At 41.0% G+C, this 13,480-nt stretch overlaps 1 protein-coding gene across 3 annotated transcripts in view; it reads right to left on the bottom strand.

The window, feature by feature from the left end:
• Positions 1 to 13,480, bottom strand: part of edaradd (EDAR-associated death domain) — an 85,864-nt gene that overhangs the window by 55,502 nt on the left and 16,882 nt on the right. The window contains exon 1 of one of the 3 annotated variants that reach the window (XM_078557328.1): positions 7,779 to 7,943. The exons of the other annotated variants lie outside the window; for them this stretch is intronic. Coding sequence (XP_078413454.1) covers positions 7,779 to 7,818 — 40 coding nt within the window. The 5' untranslated portion in view covers positions 7,819 to 7,943. Of the gene's footprint in view, positions 1 to 7,778; positions 7,944 to 13,480 lie in introns of those variants that run through there. 3 annotated transcript variants of the gene reach the window in all.

Raw genomic sequence — 13,480 nt, 5'->3', positions numbered from 1 at the left:
TTAAATTTTCCACTGCCAACCATTTCCTTTGTCCTCTCTCTGCTGCCCACTCCACCCTTATGTCCTGCAACTCATGGAATTTTTCGTCATTAAGGCTGAGACATTTGTTCAGCTGTTCCTTCCTTCCTTCACCTTGCCCACTTCTCTACAGCACTCATTCACCCTGGTTCAGAACCTCTAACTCTTTAGTTTCTTTCCCATTTCTCACCACACCTTCTCCAAGCTCATCTCATCCATAAGACATATTCCCTGTTCCTTTGACCCTTTCCACTAAAATGCTGCCCATCTAATTTCTCATCCTACTGTCAACCCTAGCTGTAAATGTAAATTGTTGCTTCTCCTTAAGCACTTTCTCCATCTATTCAAAACTGTTGACAACATCCCCCATTCTCAAAAGACAGAGAAAGAGGACTCCTTCCTCAAGCAACATATAAGGGTAGAGGCTTTGTTAGATGTAGTTACTGTTCTTTGGTTGTATGCTCTCTCATGAAGATGTCTAGGTGCTTGTATGGTTGAACAGTAACTGTTTATTGATAACACATAAATATATGTGTGTATAAATAAACACACACACACACACACACACACACATATATATATTATATATATGTATGTACACACACACACATACATGACCCAGTCCTAGCTAGGTGCTAGCTTCATGCCGCCTTCTACCAGACTCACCACTGCACTCTGCTACTTTCATGTGACTCTCTACATCATAATGTGGGCTGTACTGTTTCCCAGGTCCCACATTAACCCTTAGAGTTCCAAACATCCTAGTGCTACACCACCCCCCAATACTTTTACCCAAATGTATTTACAATAATATGTATATGCTACCACTTCTCCCAAGTTTGACTGTACAGATTCAGACAGTCCAGAGGCTTTACGACTCTTCCAGATCTCATTCTTTTCAAGTTTCGAGGAGTGGTAGTCTCAACTGCTTTGGGCTGACTTTGTTGTTCTGGAGTTGAAGTTGTGGTATTTAGTGTTTCAATTATTTGGGTGTCAACATCTGGTTTGCTTCTTGCACTCCTTAGTGTTGTATTTTCTTTGTTGATAATCTTTCTTCCTTGGTCTGATACCATGGGCGTATTCCTCTCCTTCTGGAGGGAATGTTCACTCCATTCATTCATAGAACGGACTCGGGTTTTCTTTCTCAGTGGGGTCTGCCAGATTCTTCCTTAAAATTGATGGTTTACACCCCTAATGTTTGTATATTCCTCATCCTTGAGCTCAACCTGCAGTTTGGCTTCTAATGTTGCACTCTGTTTCTTCATGCACACTTGAGCCTCCTTGAGTTTTGTCTTGGTGAGTTGGTGGTTGCTTCGATCCTGCTCCAGGATCGACTTCACATTGTGTGTGTGAGCTTGAAGCTCCAGCTTCATTGCTGTAGCTTTTCAGTTCTGTGACAGCAACTATTTGACTCTGAAGTTCCGGCGCAACCTTCTACTTCTGTTCGTTCTCCTCTGTCTATTCTGTTTTAAGTATGTTGGTGCTCATCTGGAGATTTGGCTGGTGTGACTGAAGAAAAGAACTTTCTGCCATCTGCAAAGGAGCTGGAATAACTGCAAAGAGTGAGAACAATTCCAAACTGAAGTCCCAGTTGAGAGCATCAGCACTGGTGGACTTCAGGAGCCTGCAATTCAGTGTAGTTGACTGCAGTGATTGTTTTTACATCTTCTGCCATTTTGAGAAAGTTGAGGGCAACACAGGCATCTCTGCTCAAGAGAGAAAAGGGTTGATTGTGGATGACATACAGAATTTCAATTATTTGCTTGCTGCCATACTGGAGTGGATCTTGAATCATGTCTATCACCGGACCACCGCCATCAACCTGCCATGAAAAGGGGCGGGTGGAAAATTCCAGCTATTTACCCGCCAGCAGGAATCCGATTTTTGGCCTCTCTCCAAATTTTCCACTCCTGCCTGCCACAAAACCCGCCGGCAATCCAGGGCCATACAGTGGGTGTCTGTTGTCTATAGCCAGAAGTCTTTTAGCCATGGTTCCTGATTTGACAGAACCGTCACACTGGCTCCTGTGTCTAACTTGAAATTCATGAGGTGATCATTTACAGAAATGTCAGCATTCCAAAATGTGAATCTAGGATCCTTGATTTCTCCCAAGAAGCATTGTTGAACTTCTTGGTGTGGCTGGTTTATCTCATGGACTCATTTGGGATCCTCTGCACATTGAGGTTTTGGACTTACACATCTTTCCAAAATGTCCCAGGTGGCTGCAGTGAAAGCACTGGACAGTGATTGCTGGACACTGCTCGCATCTGTGAAGTCTTTTGGTGCCACAGCGCTGACGTGGTCTGCCACTATCTTGTGTTTTGCTTGGGTATCGCTTTCCTTGTCCTGCAGTCTCCTTGCCCTTTTGCTGGTTTATGAGCTGGACTTTTGGGGCTGCTCTTTTGGGGCTATAGACAAAGATGCAACTTCGCCACCCAAAATGTATTGGTTTTGCTAGCGGACTTCTGATTGTCAGACAATTTGGAAGACTTTCTCCAAAGTCAGATCTTCTCTAGATTGGAGGACATCTGAAAGAGTATCATTGGCCATTCCAAATATTATTCAGTTTCTTATGAGCTCAGACTTAAGGTCACCATAGTCACAGCCTTTAGCGAATCTCTATAACTCATTTATAAAAGAATCAATGGGTTCCTCGGGCTTTTGGACTCTCTCGATAAATTTTGCTCGCTCCAAAATCTTAGGCCAAAGTAGGTGACAAAGGACTTCATGACCTCTTCAAAGTTATCAAAAGATTAATTTATTCCTTGTCTGACAATTATGCAGTTGGCTATTGGACCTACTGAATATAATAGCGTAATCATTTGTTCAGCCTCTGCTTTCTTATTCAAACCTGATGCTATCATATATCTTAAAAATCTTCTTCTCTATAATGCCCAATTTTGTGCCTGGTCTGGTCCTTTCAACTGCCCTAATCAGTCTGGCAGCGTTGATTTACCCATCTATGGCTGTTGTCAGCACAGGGGAGCACGGCTTTAAATTTCTTTTCTTCCTGTGCTCAGCGTGATTTGGCAGGCTCCCGTCACAGATATGGAGCCATTTTAAACTTCAACAATTCTGCAAAAAATCTTTTGAACAAAGTATTTTGGCCAGCTAATTACTTTCCCCGAACTTGGAGAATCGAATTAAAGCTGACTTTTTGCTCAGCCTTCCCTTTAAATTTTCTTTCCTCTGCATGTATTATGGGCTTTGGATCCAGGCTGCCGAGTTCTTCAAGCTGTGCTTGTAAAACAGTCCACCAGTGCCTCCTGATTATTGTGTTGAATTTAAAAGCTTATTTCAGCTTTTTTTTTGGAGTTTGCTCACCCTTTTGTGATTTGGCTAGGCGATGGACCTCTATATGTTCTAGTGGAGTCCTTTTATGCTGCACAGTGGATCTTTCTTCTGCCCTTTATCCTCCATGCCTATAATGAAGCTTCTTAGGCGATCTCCAGCTGTGTATTTGAGGTCTTCAAGTTAGGCGTGCTTTTCTCAGGTCAGATTGCATTTTCTTTACTTCTTCATTTTTAGGGATTTTGGGGTCCTTCATCTGCTGCCACCATGTTGTATGCTGTTTCATGAAGAGATCTAGACATTTGTATAGTTGAATAGTGACTTTTTATTAATAATACATAACTACATACATATATACGGGATACAGTCCTGACTAGGTGCTATCTTCATGCCGACTTCTACCAGACTCACCACTACACTCTACTACTCCCATCAAATCATAATGCCGATGCTATGGGTTCCACATTAACCCTTACAGTCTCAAATGCCCTAATGCGACAGTTATGAGTAACAAAATAAATGAATTAGATTTGTTAATGTGGGTGAGTACCTTGTGAATAGCAACCATATTGCAATATTGCATAAGAGTCAGACAGAAATGGAAACTAATCCAAAAACTAGGGAATTGGATTGGAATAGGCCAGATCTCAGAGAGACAAGGAGTGAACTAGCGGAGGTGAGGGGGAAAGAAAAATTGCATTGTTGATCCACAGTTCTGTGAGCCAATATATTTTTAAGTTGTAGAATAAACATACATCATTACAAAAGGAGACTGTTTCAAATTTCAAGTTAACTAAAGTGGTTAGAAACAAACAAAAAATGAAGAAGACATATGGATCCTATATATATATGATTAAAGATAATAATACAAGAATATGAATATGAACCAGGAAATGACTGGTTTTTCATGGCAATATGCCTTGACCAGTGTTGACCGGCCTGGTTTGTAAATTAAACCAAAGCTTGTAAAATTAAAATTAAACCGTTCCCTGGTGCATTCTCCATGGCAACACCTCTACTAATCAGAGTCCTCTTGGCAACCAATCAGCACCCTCTTCTCATATAGTATGAACTATTGTTCCCTTTAGATTTGGTATTCTTGTGAACCTGTCCTGATGAGTGCAAGATGAAAAGCTTCGACAGCATGTCTCTTTTCTCAGCAGTACTCAAGTTCTGTACTACCAAGCAACTAAACACATTACTATTTGAGAGAATCTGGGCCCAAGATGTAGGCCAGGATTTATCCCCCAACCCCTTTCCCTCTTCTATCGGAGGATTTAAAACTTGAAAATTCTAGTTCCCGGCTCCAACTCCATTCTCAACTGTTGTAATTTTTATGATGGCAACTCATGTCATCAAGGATTGCACTAAAGGCGGTTTGGGGCTAACATAATATTTGAAAGTTGCATCCGATGACATCTTCAGTGCTACAGCGTAGTCTTTGCTTCTAGTCGGGGAGAGAACTGCACTTTCTGCTGCCTAAGAGCAGAAATTCAGCGAGAGGCACTGTGTAACCAGCTTGAAGAGATCACAGTAACAATTTAAAAATTACGTTCCCCAAATTTCCTTGTGCAAACAGTCCTTGGGCCTCCCTCAAATGTCATGGAACAACTCCACCCCTGGATCGTGAGTAGCCCCTGCATCCGCTAAGTGCTGGAGTCCATTCCCATGAGGTCCCGACAGTGGCCTGTTGATGCCAAATTACCACTCCTTATGCAGGTGTTGGGTGGTAATTCAGGAACTTTTACTTAAATGATGCCCTACTGTTAAGATGAGCAGGGCCTCCATGTTCCTGGAATCTCTGGTGTGCTGCCCACTTTGTGACTCATGCACACTGTTCCTCACTTCTTTATAAAATCAGGGCCGTGGTTAGGAATGAAGCAAAAAAATTCACTCCTCCTCTCTCATCTCCACTGATTTTTCTCTTGTGTTTTTTGAGATTTCCATTATTCTCTAATGAGCATAGGGAAGTGAGCCAGATGATTAAAATTTGAATCAAGCCAAGGCTGAGCTAAAGATTGCTCCAGTTCTTCATGCCAAACTTCAATTTGAGCCAATAAAAGCCATCAGGATAAAAGTACACCGCAGAAATAAAGAGAGAAATGTGGTTGCACAAATACTGTAGTAAAGAGTCATGATAAAACTCACAGGCATGGGTTATTAATGGTATCTATTATTCATGGGCACACAGTCATTCATTAAAGAGAACAATCATTTTGTGTGGACTTCTATACTCAGCTAATAAATATTGGTAAAATCCTGTTGAGATATCCATGTTGACAGTGATTTCAAGAAAAGATCACTTCCTTGTAACTGGCATAGGAGGAGGCAAAGGTGCAATATGCTGCAGTAGCTGATCACCGCATAAACACCTCCTCTAGAATCCAAATTCAATGGCCTTTGCAGCTGAGGAATGATTCCTCCAAGTGTGGCTTGCATCTCCCTTTTCCCGGTGCCTCTGGCTCATCGTCATCCACATTGCACTTTAGGCCACCCTGGAATGCAAAATTGTGTAGGGCACAGAACAGAAACATAGCAGCAGGAGTAGGCCATTTGGCAATTCAATTAGATTATGGCTGATTTGTATTTTAACTCCTTTTACCAGCCTTGGTTCCATGCAATCATGCATGCAATCAGGATCCACAGTAGCCTTTGGGGCTTGTACTGCAGGACTCTGCCAAATCTGCCTAGGCAGTGAAATCTGTTCTTTTTGTCTCTATGCTCCTTCCCACTATAAGCTTTCTTGCTGCAATGGCCTGGTTACATCTGCCTGGGGTTTCAGTGGAGTCATGAGGCAAGGTTTTGTCTTGCAAGATGCATCCATTCACACGGTTATGTTCATGGAAAAGATCAGTGCTGTGTTGAAAAGTAAATTCATCATCGCAATTGGCTGCATGCTTGATTTTGATAAACAAAATCTTCTGGTTGGCATCACAGACAAGTTTGTATATTCAGCAAATGGATCTCCTTTTCATGTATGTTGAAAGCTTTTCTGATGGTGTCTTCAGAGCTGCATGTGTGCCATTTATGGCATTCTGCATCTTGGGGAATCCAGATTGTTGGTAGGACCAGGACCCACTAGCTCTCTCCCTTTGCTCCCTGGGCATGATGGCAAATTTGTTAATTTGTTTCACTGAAGGATATGACCACGACCTGTCACATAGCTGCCATGACCGCACCCTGACTGATGTTACGCAGATCCCCTACGGCAGCTTGAAAGGATTCAAAGCTAGGAAATGCAGGACAATGATAACTTACATTCATATGGCACCTTTAATACAGTAAAACATGCCAAGGCAGTAGTTATATCCATTGCTTTGGCAGTTGAGCAAAGCTGATCTTTATGTTGAAAGCTGCACATCTCTACAACAGCTGCTTTAAAGAATCATACCCTTCTAACACAAAGCTCCTTTAATCCTCAAAAAAACGGTGCAGCAGCTGGTGGCCTGGTGTCTTCTGTCATGCTGCTTTGTTCTCTTCAGGCATTCTAAATTGTGGGGTTAAAGTCCAAAGATGGAGCCCTAACACGGGGGCGGGAAGCAGGATAAAGTTCAAGTCTCAGGGGCCACTCCCATAACAGAGTTTCAAAAAGCATGCTGAAGCCCGAAATCTGCGAGCAAAACTTGAGGACTCTTTAAAGCTCTCAAGCTCCACCTCAAATATGTGACTGCAGTAGACATGAGCACCTTTATATGGTGTAAGTTACCCAAAGTGCAATAGTAGCGCAAAAGCAGAAAATTCTCATCTAGAGCGCCACTAGGTGACTCGCACACCTGCGCAAGTTAGTCCCACGGGACTTGAACGGTGGACAGTGAAAGTTGTTAAAAAGATTAAGGAAAGTTTAACTTGCCTTTCACATTTAAATGGCGGATTGTGCTAAAAATGCATTTTTCCATCTTATCGGACAACAATGGCGTAATAAGTGCTGGAAAGCATGGAAATTCTGAGCAAAAATTGTAGATTAATCTGTAATAAATACATTCAATCGAGATAAGGAATTAATGTGAAACAAAATAGATTAAAGTAGTTTAATATTTCTAACGGATAAATAAAGCTAAAGAAAACGAGGAAGAACAAATATTATGAAATAAAAAGCTGATTTAGTTATATATATTTAAACTACACTTTATAACAAAAACGTACAGCATCGACCCAAATTTAAAAATAATTCTGTAGATGCCACTAACAGTTACTTAAACGTTTAAAAGTACCACTGCTATGATGCCCTTTGTACAATTTCCCAGAGTTAAAACGGATCATTTCCAATGTTGGATCACTTATCCAATTTTCGTCTAACACGCATACTTGAATGCGAATAAAGCAAAAAAAAGGAAACACGAATGTCAGACTGCACGACTGTAAAACGATAGCATCAAAAACAGCGCTGCTTCAGCGCATTGTTGCCTTTTTGGGGAAATAAGAGACCAACAAACGGACGCCGAGATTCCGCCGGTGCAAGTTTACAGTACCTTCAGGCACTTGGCTGTCCTGGAGTTGAAGGGTCGCCATACGAGCGGACTCTGATAGAGATGGGCTGGAAATTACACTATAAGTGGAGAGACCCGAATGAAACAAAATAGGAGTGGAAGGCAGGACGCGGAGAAGCGGGACTCCACTTCCTGGGATTTGATGCAGCGAGGAGCGGACCATGTTCGCATGGAGAGACAATCTGGTACACGGGCGCTCCCTGCAGGTGTGAACCAACTTCAGGTGTCACTGCGGGGGAAGAGACGGGTCGAGAGTGCGCCGAAAGCAACCCCGAACGTTGCTGCTGGTATCCTGCTGTTTTGTACAATGGAAACCGTGCAAAGTCCGTTATCCATTGTTCGAGTTTATATATTCGTGTAAAGAATAAATTCATAAAGAATAATTCGTGTAAAGGGCTCGAAACGTCAACTGTGCTCTTCTCCGCCGATGCTGCCAGACCTGCTGAGTTTTTCCAGGTATTTCTGTTTTTGGTTTCGTTAAAGAATTTACATTGCTCGTCCATTTGATGTTTTCTTTTAATGTTTCTTTCCCCCCTCTTCCAGGTGAGGTGAGAGTGGATGCTCTTGACATCAAGGCAGCACTTGACTGAGTATAACATCAAGGAGCACTAGCAAAACTGGAGTCAATGAGGAATGGGGAAAAACTCTCCTCTGGTTGAAGTCACACCTAGCACAAAGGAAGATGGTTGAGGTTGTTGGAGGTCAAGCATCTCAGTTCCAGGACATCACTGCAGGAGTTCCTCAGGATAGTGTCCTAGGCCCAACCATCTTCAGCTGCTTCATCAATGACCTTCCTTCCATCATAAGGTCAGAAGTTGAGATGTTCGCTGATGATTGCACAATGTTCAGCACCATTCGCGACTCCTCAAGATACTGAAACAGTCCATGTCCAAATGCAGCAAGACCTAGACAATATCCAGGCTTGGGCTGACAACTGGCAAATAACATTCATGCCACACAAGTGCCAGACAATGAACATCTCCAACAAGAGAGAATCTAACCATTGCCCCTTGACATTCAATGGTATTACCATTGCTGAATCCCCCACTATCAACATCCTGGGGGTTACCATTGACCAGAAACTGAACTGGACTAGCCATATAAATATTGTGGCTACAAGAGCAAGTCAGAGGTCTGGAATCCTGCAGCGAGTAACTCACCTCCTGACTGCCCAAAGCCTGTCCACCCTCTACAAGGCACAAGTCAAGAGTGTGATGGAATACTCTCCACTTGTCTGGATGAGTGCAGCTCCAACAACACTCAAGAAGCTCAACACCATCCAGGACAAAGCAGCTCACTTGGTTGGCACCCCTTCCACAAACATTCACTCCCTCCACCACTGACGAACAATGGCAGCAGTGTTACCATCTACAAGATGCACTGCAGAAACCCTCCAAGGCACCTTAGGCAACACTTTCCAAACCCAAGACTGCTACCATCTAGAAGGACAAGGGCAGCAGATACTTGGGAACACCACCACCTGGAGGTTCCCTTCCAAGCCACTCACCATCCTGACTTGGAAATATATTGCTGTTCCTTCACTGTTGCTGGGTCAAAATCCTGGAACTTCCTCCTTAACAGCACTGTTGGTGTACCTACACCACAGGGACTGCAGCAAGTGTTGCATCAAGGAGCCGTAGCAACACTGGAGTCAATGGGAATCAAGGGAAAGTCTTCACTGGTTGGAGTTAGACCTAGTGCAAAGGAAGATGGTTGTGGTTGTTGGAGTTCAATTATCTTAGTCCTCGGACATTACTGCAGGAGTTCCTCAGAGTAGTGTCCTAGGCTCAAGTACCTTAGTTGCTTCATCAATCACCTTCCCTTCATCATGGTTTATCATGTAGACCACTGGTTATTAGTCCAGTAACACAGCAACTGCACTACCACACCTATATTTGGTAATTTGCTATTTCTCATACATAGATCTAGCTGACTGCTACAAAAACTTGGATAATCCTTACTTTAACTCAATTTTGACCCTGCCAAACATGCAGGATTCTGCAATAAATTATTTACTTTTTTTAAAAAGCAAAATTATTATCTCCTCTGGACAAAATACTTTAAACACTTTTACAGATTTGTTTTGGAATAACAGCTGTAGCGTTTTGAACATTACAGTATAAGTACACGTACTAAATGCTATAAATTTTCTTAATTAAGTATTTATAATGCTTATGTAAAATGTTATATATAATATTGTAGAGTTACCAAGCTTTCACAGAATAGCAGTCAGGGAATACCAGCATCCATTCCTTACCCTCACCCTACAAAACTCTTTGACCTGGATTTTCGCAATATCAGAGAGCCTCTCTGTCATGTAAATATAGTAATCGGATTTTTATGAATGAGAGAATATGTTGGAAGAGGCTGAAAATCGGAAGTCCTGCCCCTGAACACAGCACGTACCATTTCACAGGGGCAGGAATAGGAGTGGGCTGTGTTTCATACATGTGAGTTTTGCAAAGGTAGCTGCCCATATAAATCAGTGGCTGCCTCCACTCATGTCTAATTTCTGACCCAGGTATGTGAAACACAATGTGTGTAGGTTATACCTGGTAGAAGCAAGTCTGAGCTTTGTAGACTCCTTTCGAGAGGTAGGGTACCCCTGCTGCACCCTTTTGGATGTGGTCCTGGGACACCTTTGGGGAGAGGTCAGGTGCCCCTTGGGATTGTTAAAAGTAGACATACTGTGCATAAAAAGTGCATAAACCCATTAACCGTCAAGGTCATTGGAACTGTCAAACTGTCTAAATGAATTGTCAAAAGCAGCTGTTAAGCTATTAATGCATTTAAAACTCCTGTCTTCAAATCTTTGAAAAAAATGTCTGGAGTATTTTTAAAAAATCATTGCTTGCTATTTCACTCTGTCTGTTCACATAAGCCTTAGGGCTTCCATTACTGGATTAGTGCTGCATAACTGATTTCACAACCTTCCATTATCAGAGTTATTTCACAGTTTTATTGAAGGCTCCAAGTGGTTATAGACTCTTTGGAGTGGGACTATGAATTCCAATGCTGTGTTTATAAAGGATTATGCACTTGAATAAAATGTTTGTTCTTATAAAGGATTATGTGGTAGAAAGAATGTAAATATAGTAAATGGGTTTTACTTCCAGAGCACTTTCTCCTGGTTCGGGTTTGCAGAGCTGGGAAATGTCCCAACTCTGCGCTCCAAACCTGCGAGTGAAAATTCAGACCTTGATGTTCATTGGAGCTGTTCCCATCAAAAATCATTGTTTTAAATATTTTAACTAGAAATTTGGTGGAATTGCTGAACTTCATTCACTTTCATAATTAACACTAAGTTGTAATGCACAGCAGTGCACCTGCCTTAACAAAGCACTTAGAAAATCTTCTATTTTTCCTTAGTTCTGTTGAAGAGTCATACGGACTCGAAACGTTAACTGTACTCCTCTCCGCAGATGCTGTGAGACCTGCTGAGTTTTTCCAGGTATTTTTATTTTTGTTTTTGTTTTGGATTTCCAGCATCCGCAGTTTTTTGCTTTTAACTTAGAAAATCCTGGTTTGATCAGACAGTCAACAAGGTTTTATGAAAGGGAAATTGTGTTTGACAAATTTATTCAAGTTTTTGAGGATAGAGAGAAGCAGTACATGTAGTATACTTGAATTTCCAAAAATCATTCAATAAAGTGTCACACAAAACATTAATAGATAAGGGCTCATGAAATTGAGGGTGTTAAATTAACATGGATGGAGGATTGATTAATGGACAGGAAGTAAAAAGTAGGCACAAATGAGACATTTTCAAGTTGGCAGGCTGTAACTAGCAGACTGCCGCAAAGATAACTGCTGGGGCCTCAGCTATTTACAATCTATATTAATGACTTAGATGAAGAGACTGAGAGTAATGTATTCAAGTTTGCTGATGATACAATGCTAGGTGGAATGTGAGGAGGACACAAAGAGGCTGCAAAGAGATATAGGCAGTTAAATGAGCAACAAAGTGGCAGGTGGAGTATGGTGTGGCGAAGTATGAGGTTATTCACTTTGGTAGTAAGAATACAAAAGCAGAATCATTTTTAAAAGGTGTGAAACTTCTAAATGTTGATGTTCAGAGAGACATGGGTGTACTCATACAAGGAACACAAAGTTAAATGCAAGTATGGCAAGCAATTAGGAAGGCAAATGGCATGTTGGCTTGACAAAGAAGATACTGAGAGGTTTTATGCCCTGGCTGGGGAATCTAGAACAGTGGGGCACAGTCTCAAGATAAGGGATCAATCATTTAGTACTGAGATGAGGAAAAATTTCTTCACTCAGAGGGTTGTAAATCTTTGGAGTTCTCTCCTCAAATGACTGTGGAGGTCCATCATTGAGTATATTCAGGGCTGAGATTTTTGGTCTCTCAGAGAATCAATAGATATGGAGAGCGAGTGGGAAAGTAGAGTACAGGTAGAAGTTCAGCCATGATTATGTTGATTGGTGGAACTGGCTCGAGGGACTGTATGGTCTACTGCTGCTACTTCTTTTTTATCAAAGCAAGTTACATGTGTTTGACTTGATATATTATTTAAGATTGTGATAGTAGTTTTAAATAATGAAAATTTGCCAAAAAAACACAAGTGAAAATTGGCAGAACTATATTTTTACTCCATGCACTTGACTGACATTTTTCCAAAACTAACAGCAACAACAAATCATGGAGACAAAAGCTTGTAACTAATGTGTCTACACTATTTATTCAACAGTGTTTGTCCTCCAAAATGTGGCCTTTATTTTTTGATAAAGAACATCTCAGTCCTTGTTTCTGTTAAGAAATGAAGATTTTACAAAATAATACTTTTACTCTTGTTTGTAATGAGGGTGATGCACTAGAAAATACAAATGGGATCCTAAGCAACTATTGTGCCATCGATTTTAACGGAGTCTCCTCTAACGATTAATAGAATGGAATATACTTCAAATCAACTCTTAAGTTCAAATCCTCCTTAGTATTGTTTTAGCTAATGACCATTGATGCACCATTGGTATAACAATTAATTTTATTGAATAGTTTTCTTTCAAATAAAGTTGGAGAAGTTAAACTTGGTCTTAATGCTCAGATTAAGGAAGAGAAAATGGACCATTTTTTGTGTAGATTGTCATTATGTGGTGATGCCCTTTGGAAAGTTTCAGTATGTATACATAAATGAGAAAAAGATTGGCTCAACTAAGATGCTTCCTATGTTTGTGGTCCTCTAAGTTTTTTTAAAAATGTGGTGTCTCGCATAAAAGTCATTTGTATAGGCAGTCATAGGAATAACGTATGCTTAAGTGAGGTACTTGAAAGTGGTTGTTGCCAGTGCAACTGTACTTTGGTATGTATCGTTACATTCAGGAGAAAATTACATTATCAAGTTTTTAACTTTTGCTTTTGTTTTATAAATAAAAGAATGAATGTTGCTTATGGTCTATGTTATTCCCTTTTCCCAGTTGTCCAACCACAATTGTGTAATGATGCTAATTAATTACATTTATTGTACATTTTTTTTGTCAATTATCAGATCCACATAAGATATAAACCACAATTTAGGGTCACACTTTTTTTTAGCCTTATTTACTGGGAGAGGAAGAGAGTGAAGAGAGGGAGAGCAAGAGATGAGGGAGGGTCATCAAAAAAGGTTTGGGAATCTTTGTTATGTTAAAAAATTACTGTTTCTTAGAACATGGATACCCTGGGGGTG

Source organism: Cetorhinus maximus, chromosome 14 (genome assembly GCF_964194155.1).
Source record: "Cetorhinus maximus chromosome 14, sCetMax3.hap1.1, whole genome shotgun sequence".
Taxonomy (NCBI): Eukaryota; Metazoa; Chordata; class Chondrichthyes; order Lamniformes; family Cetorhinidae; genus Cetorhinus; species Cetorhinus maximus.
Note: the sequence above shows the minus strand (reverse complement) of the source record. Positions and strands in the feature narration are given on the sequence as shown.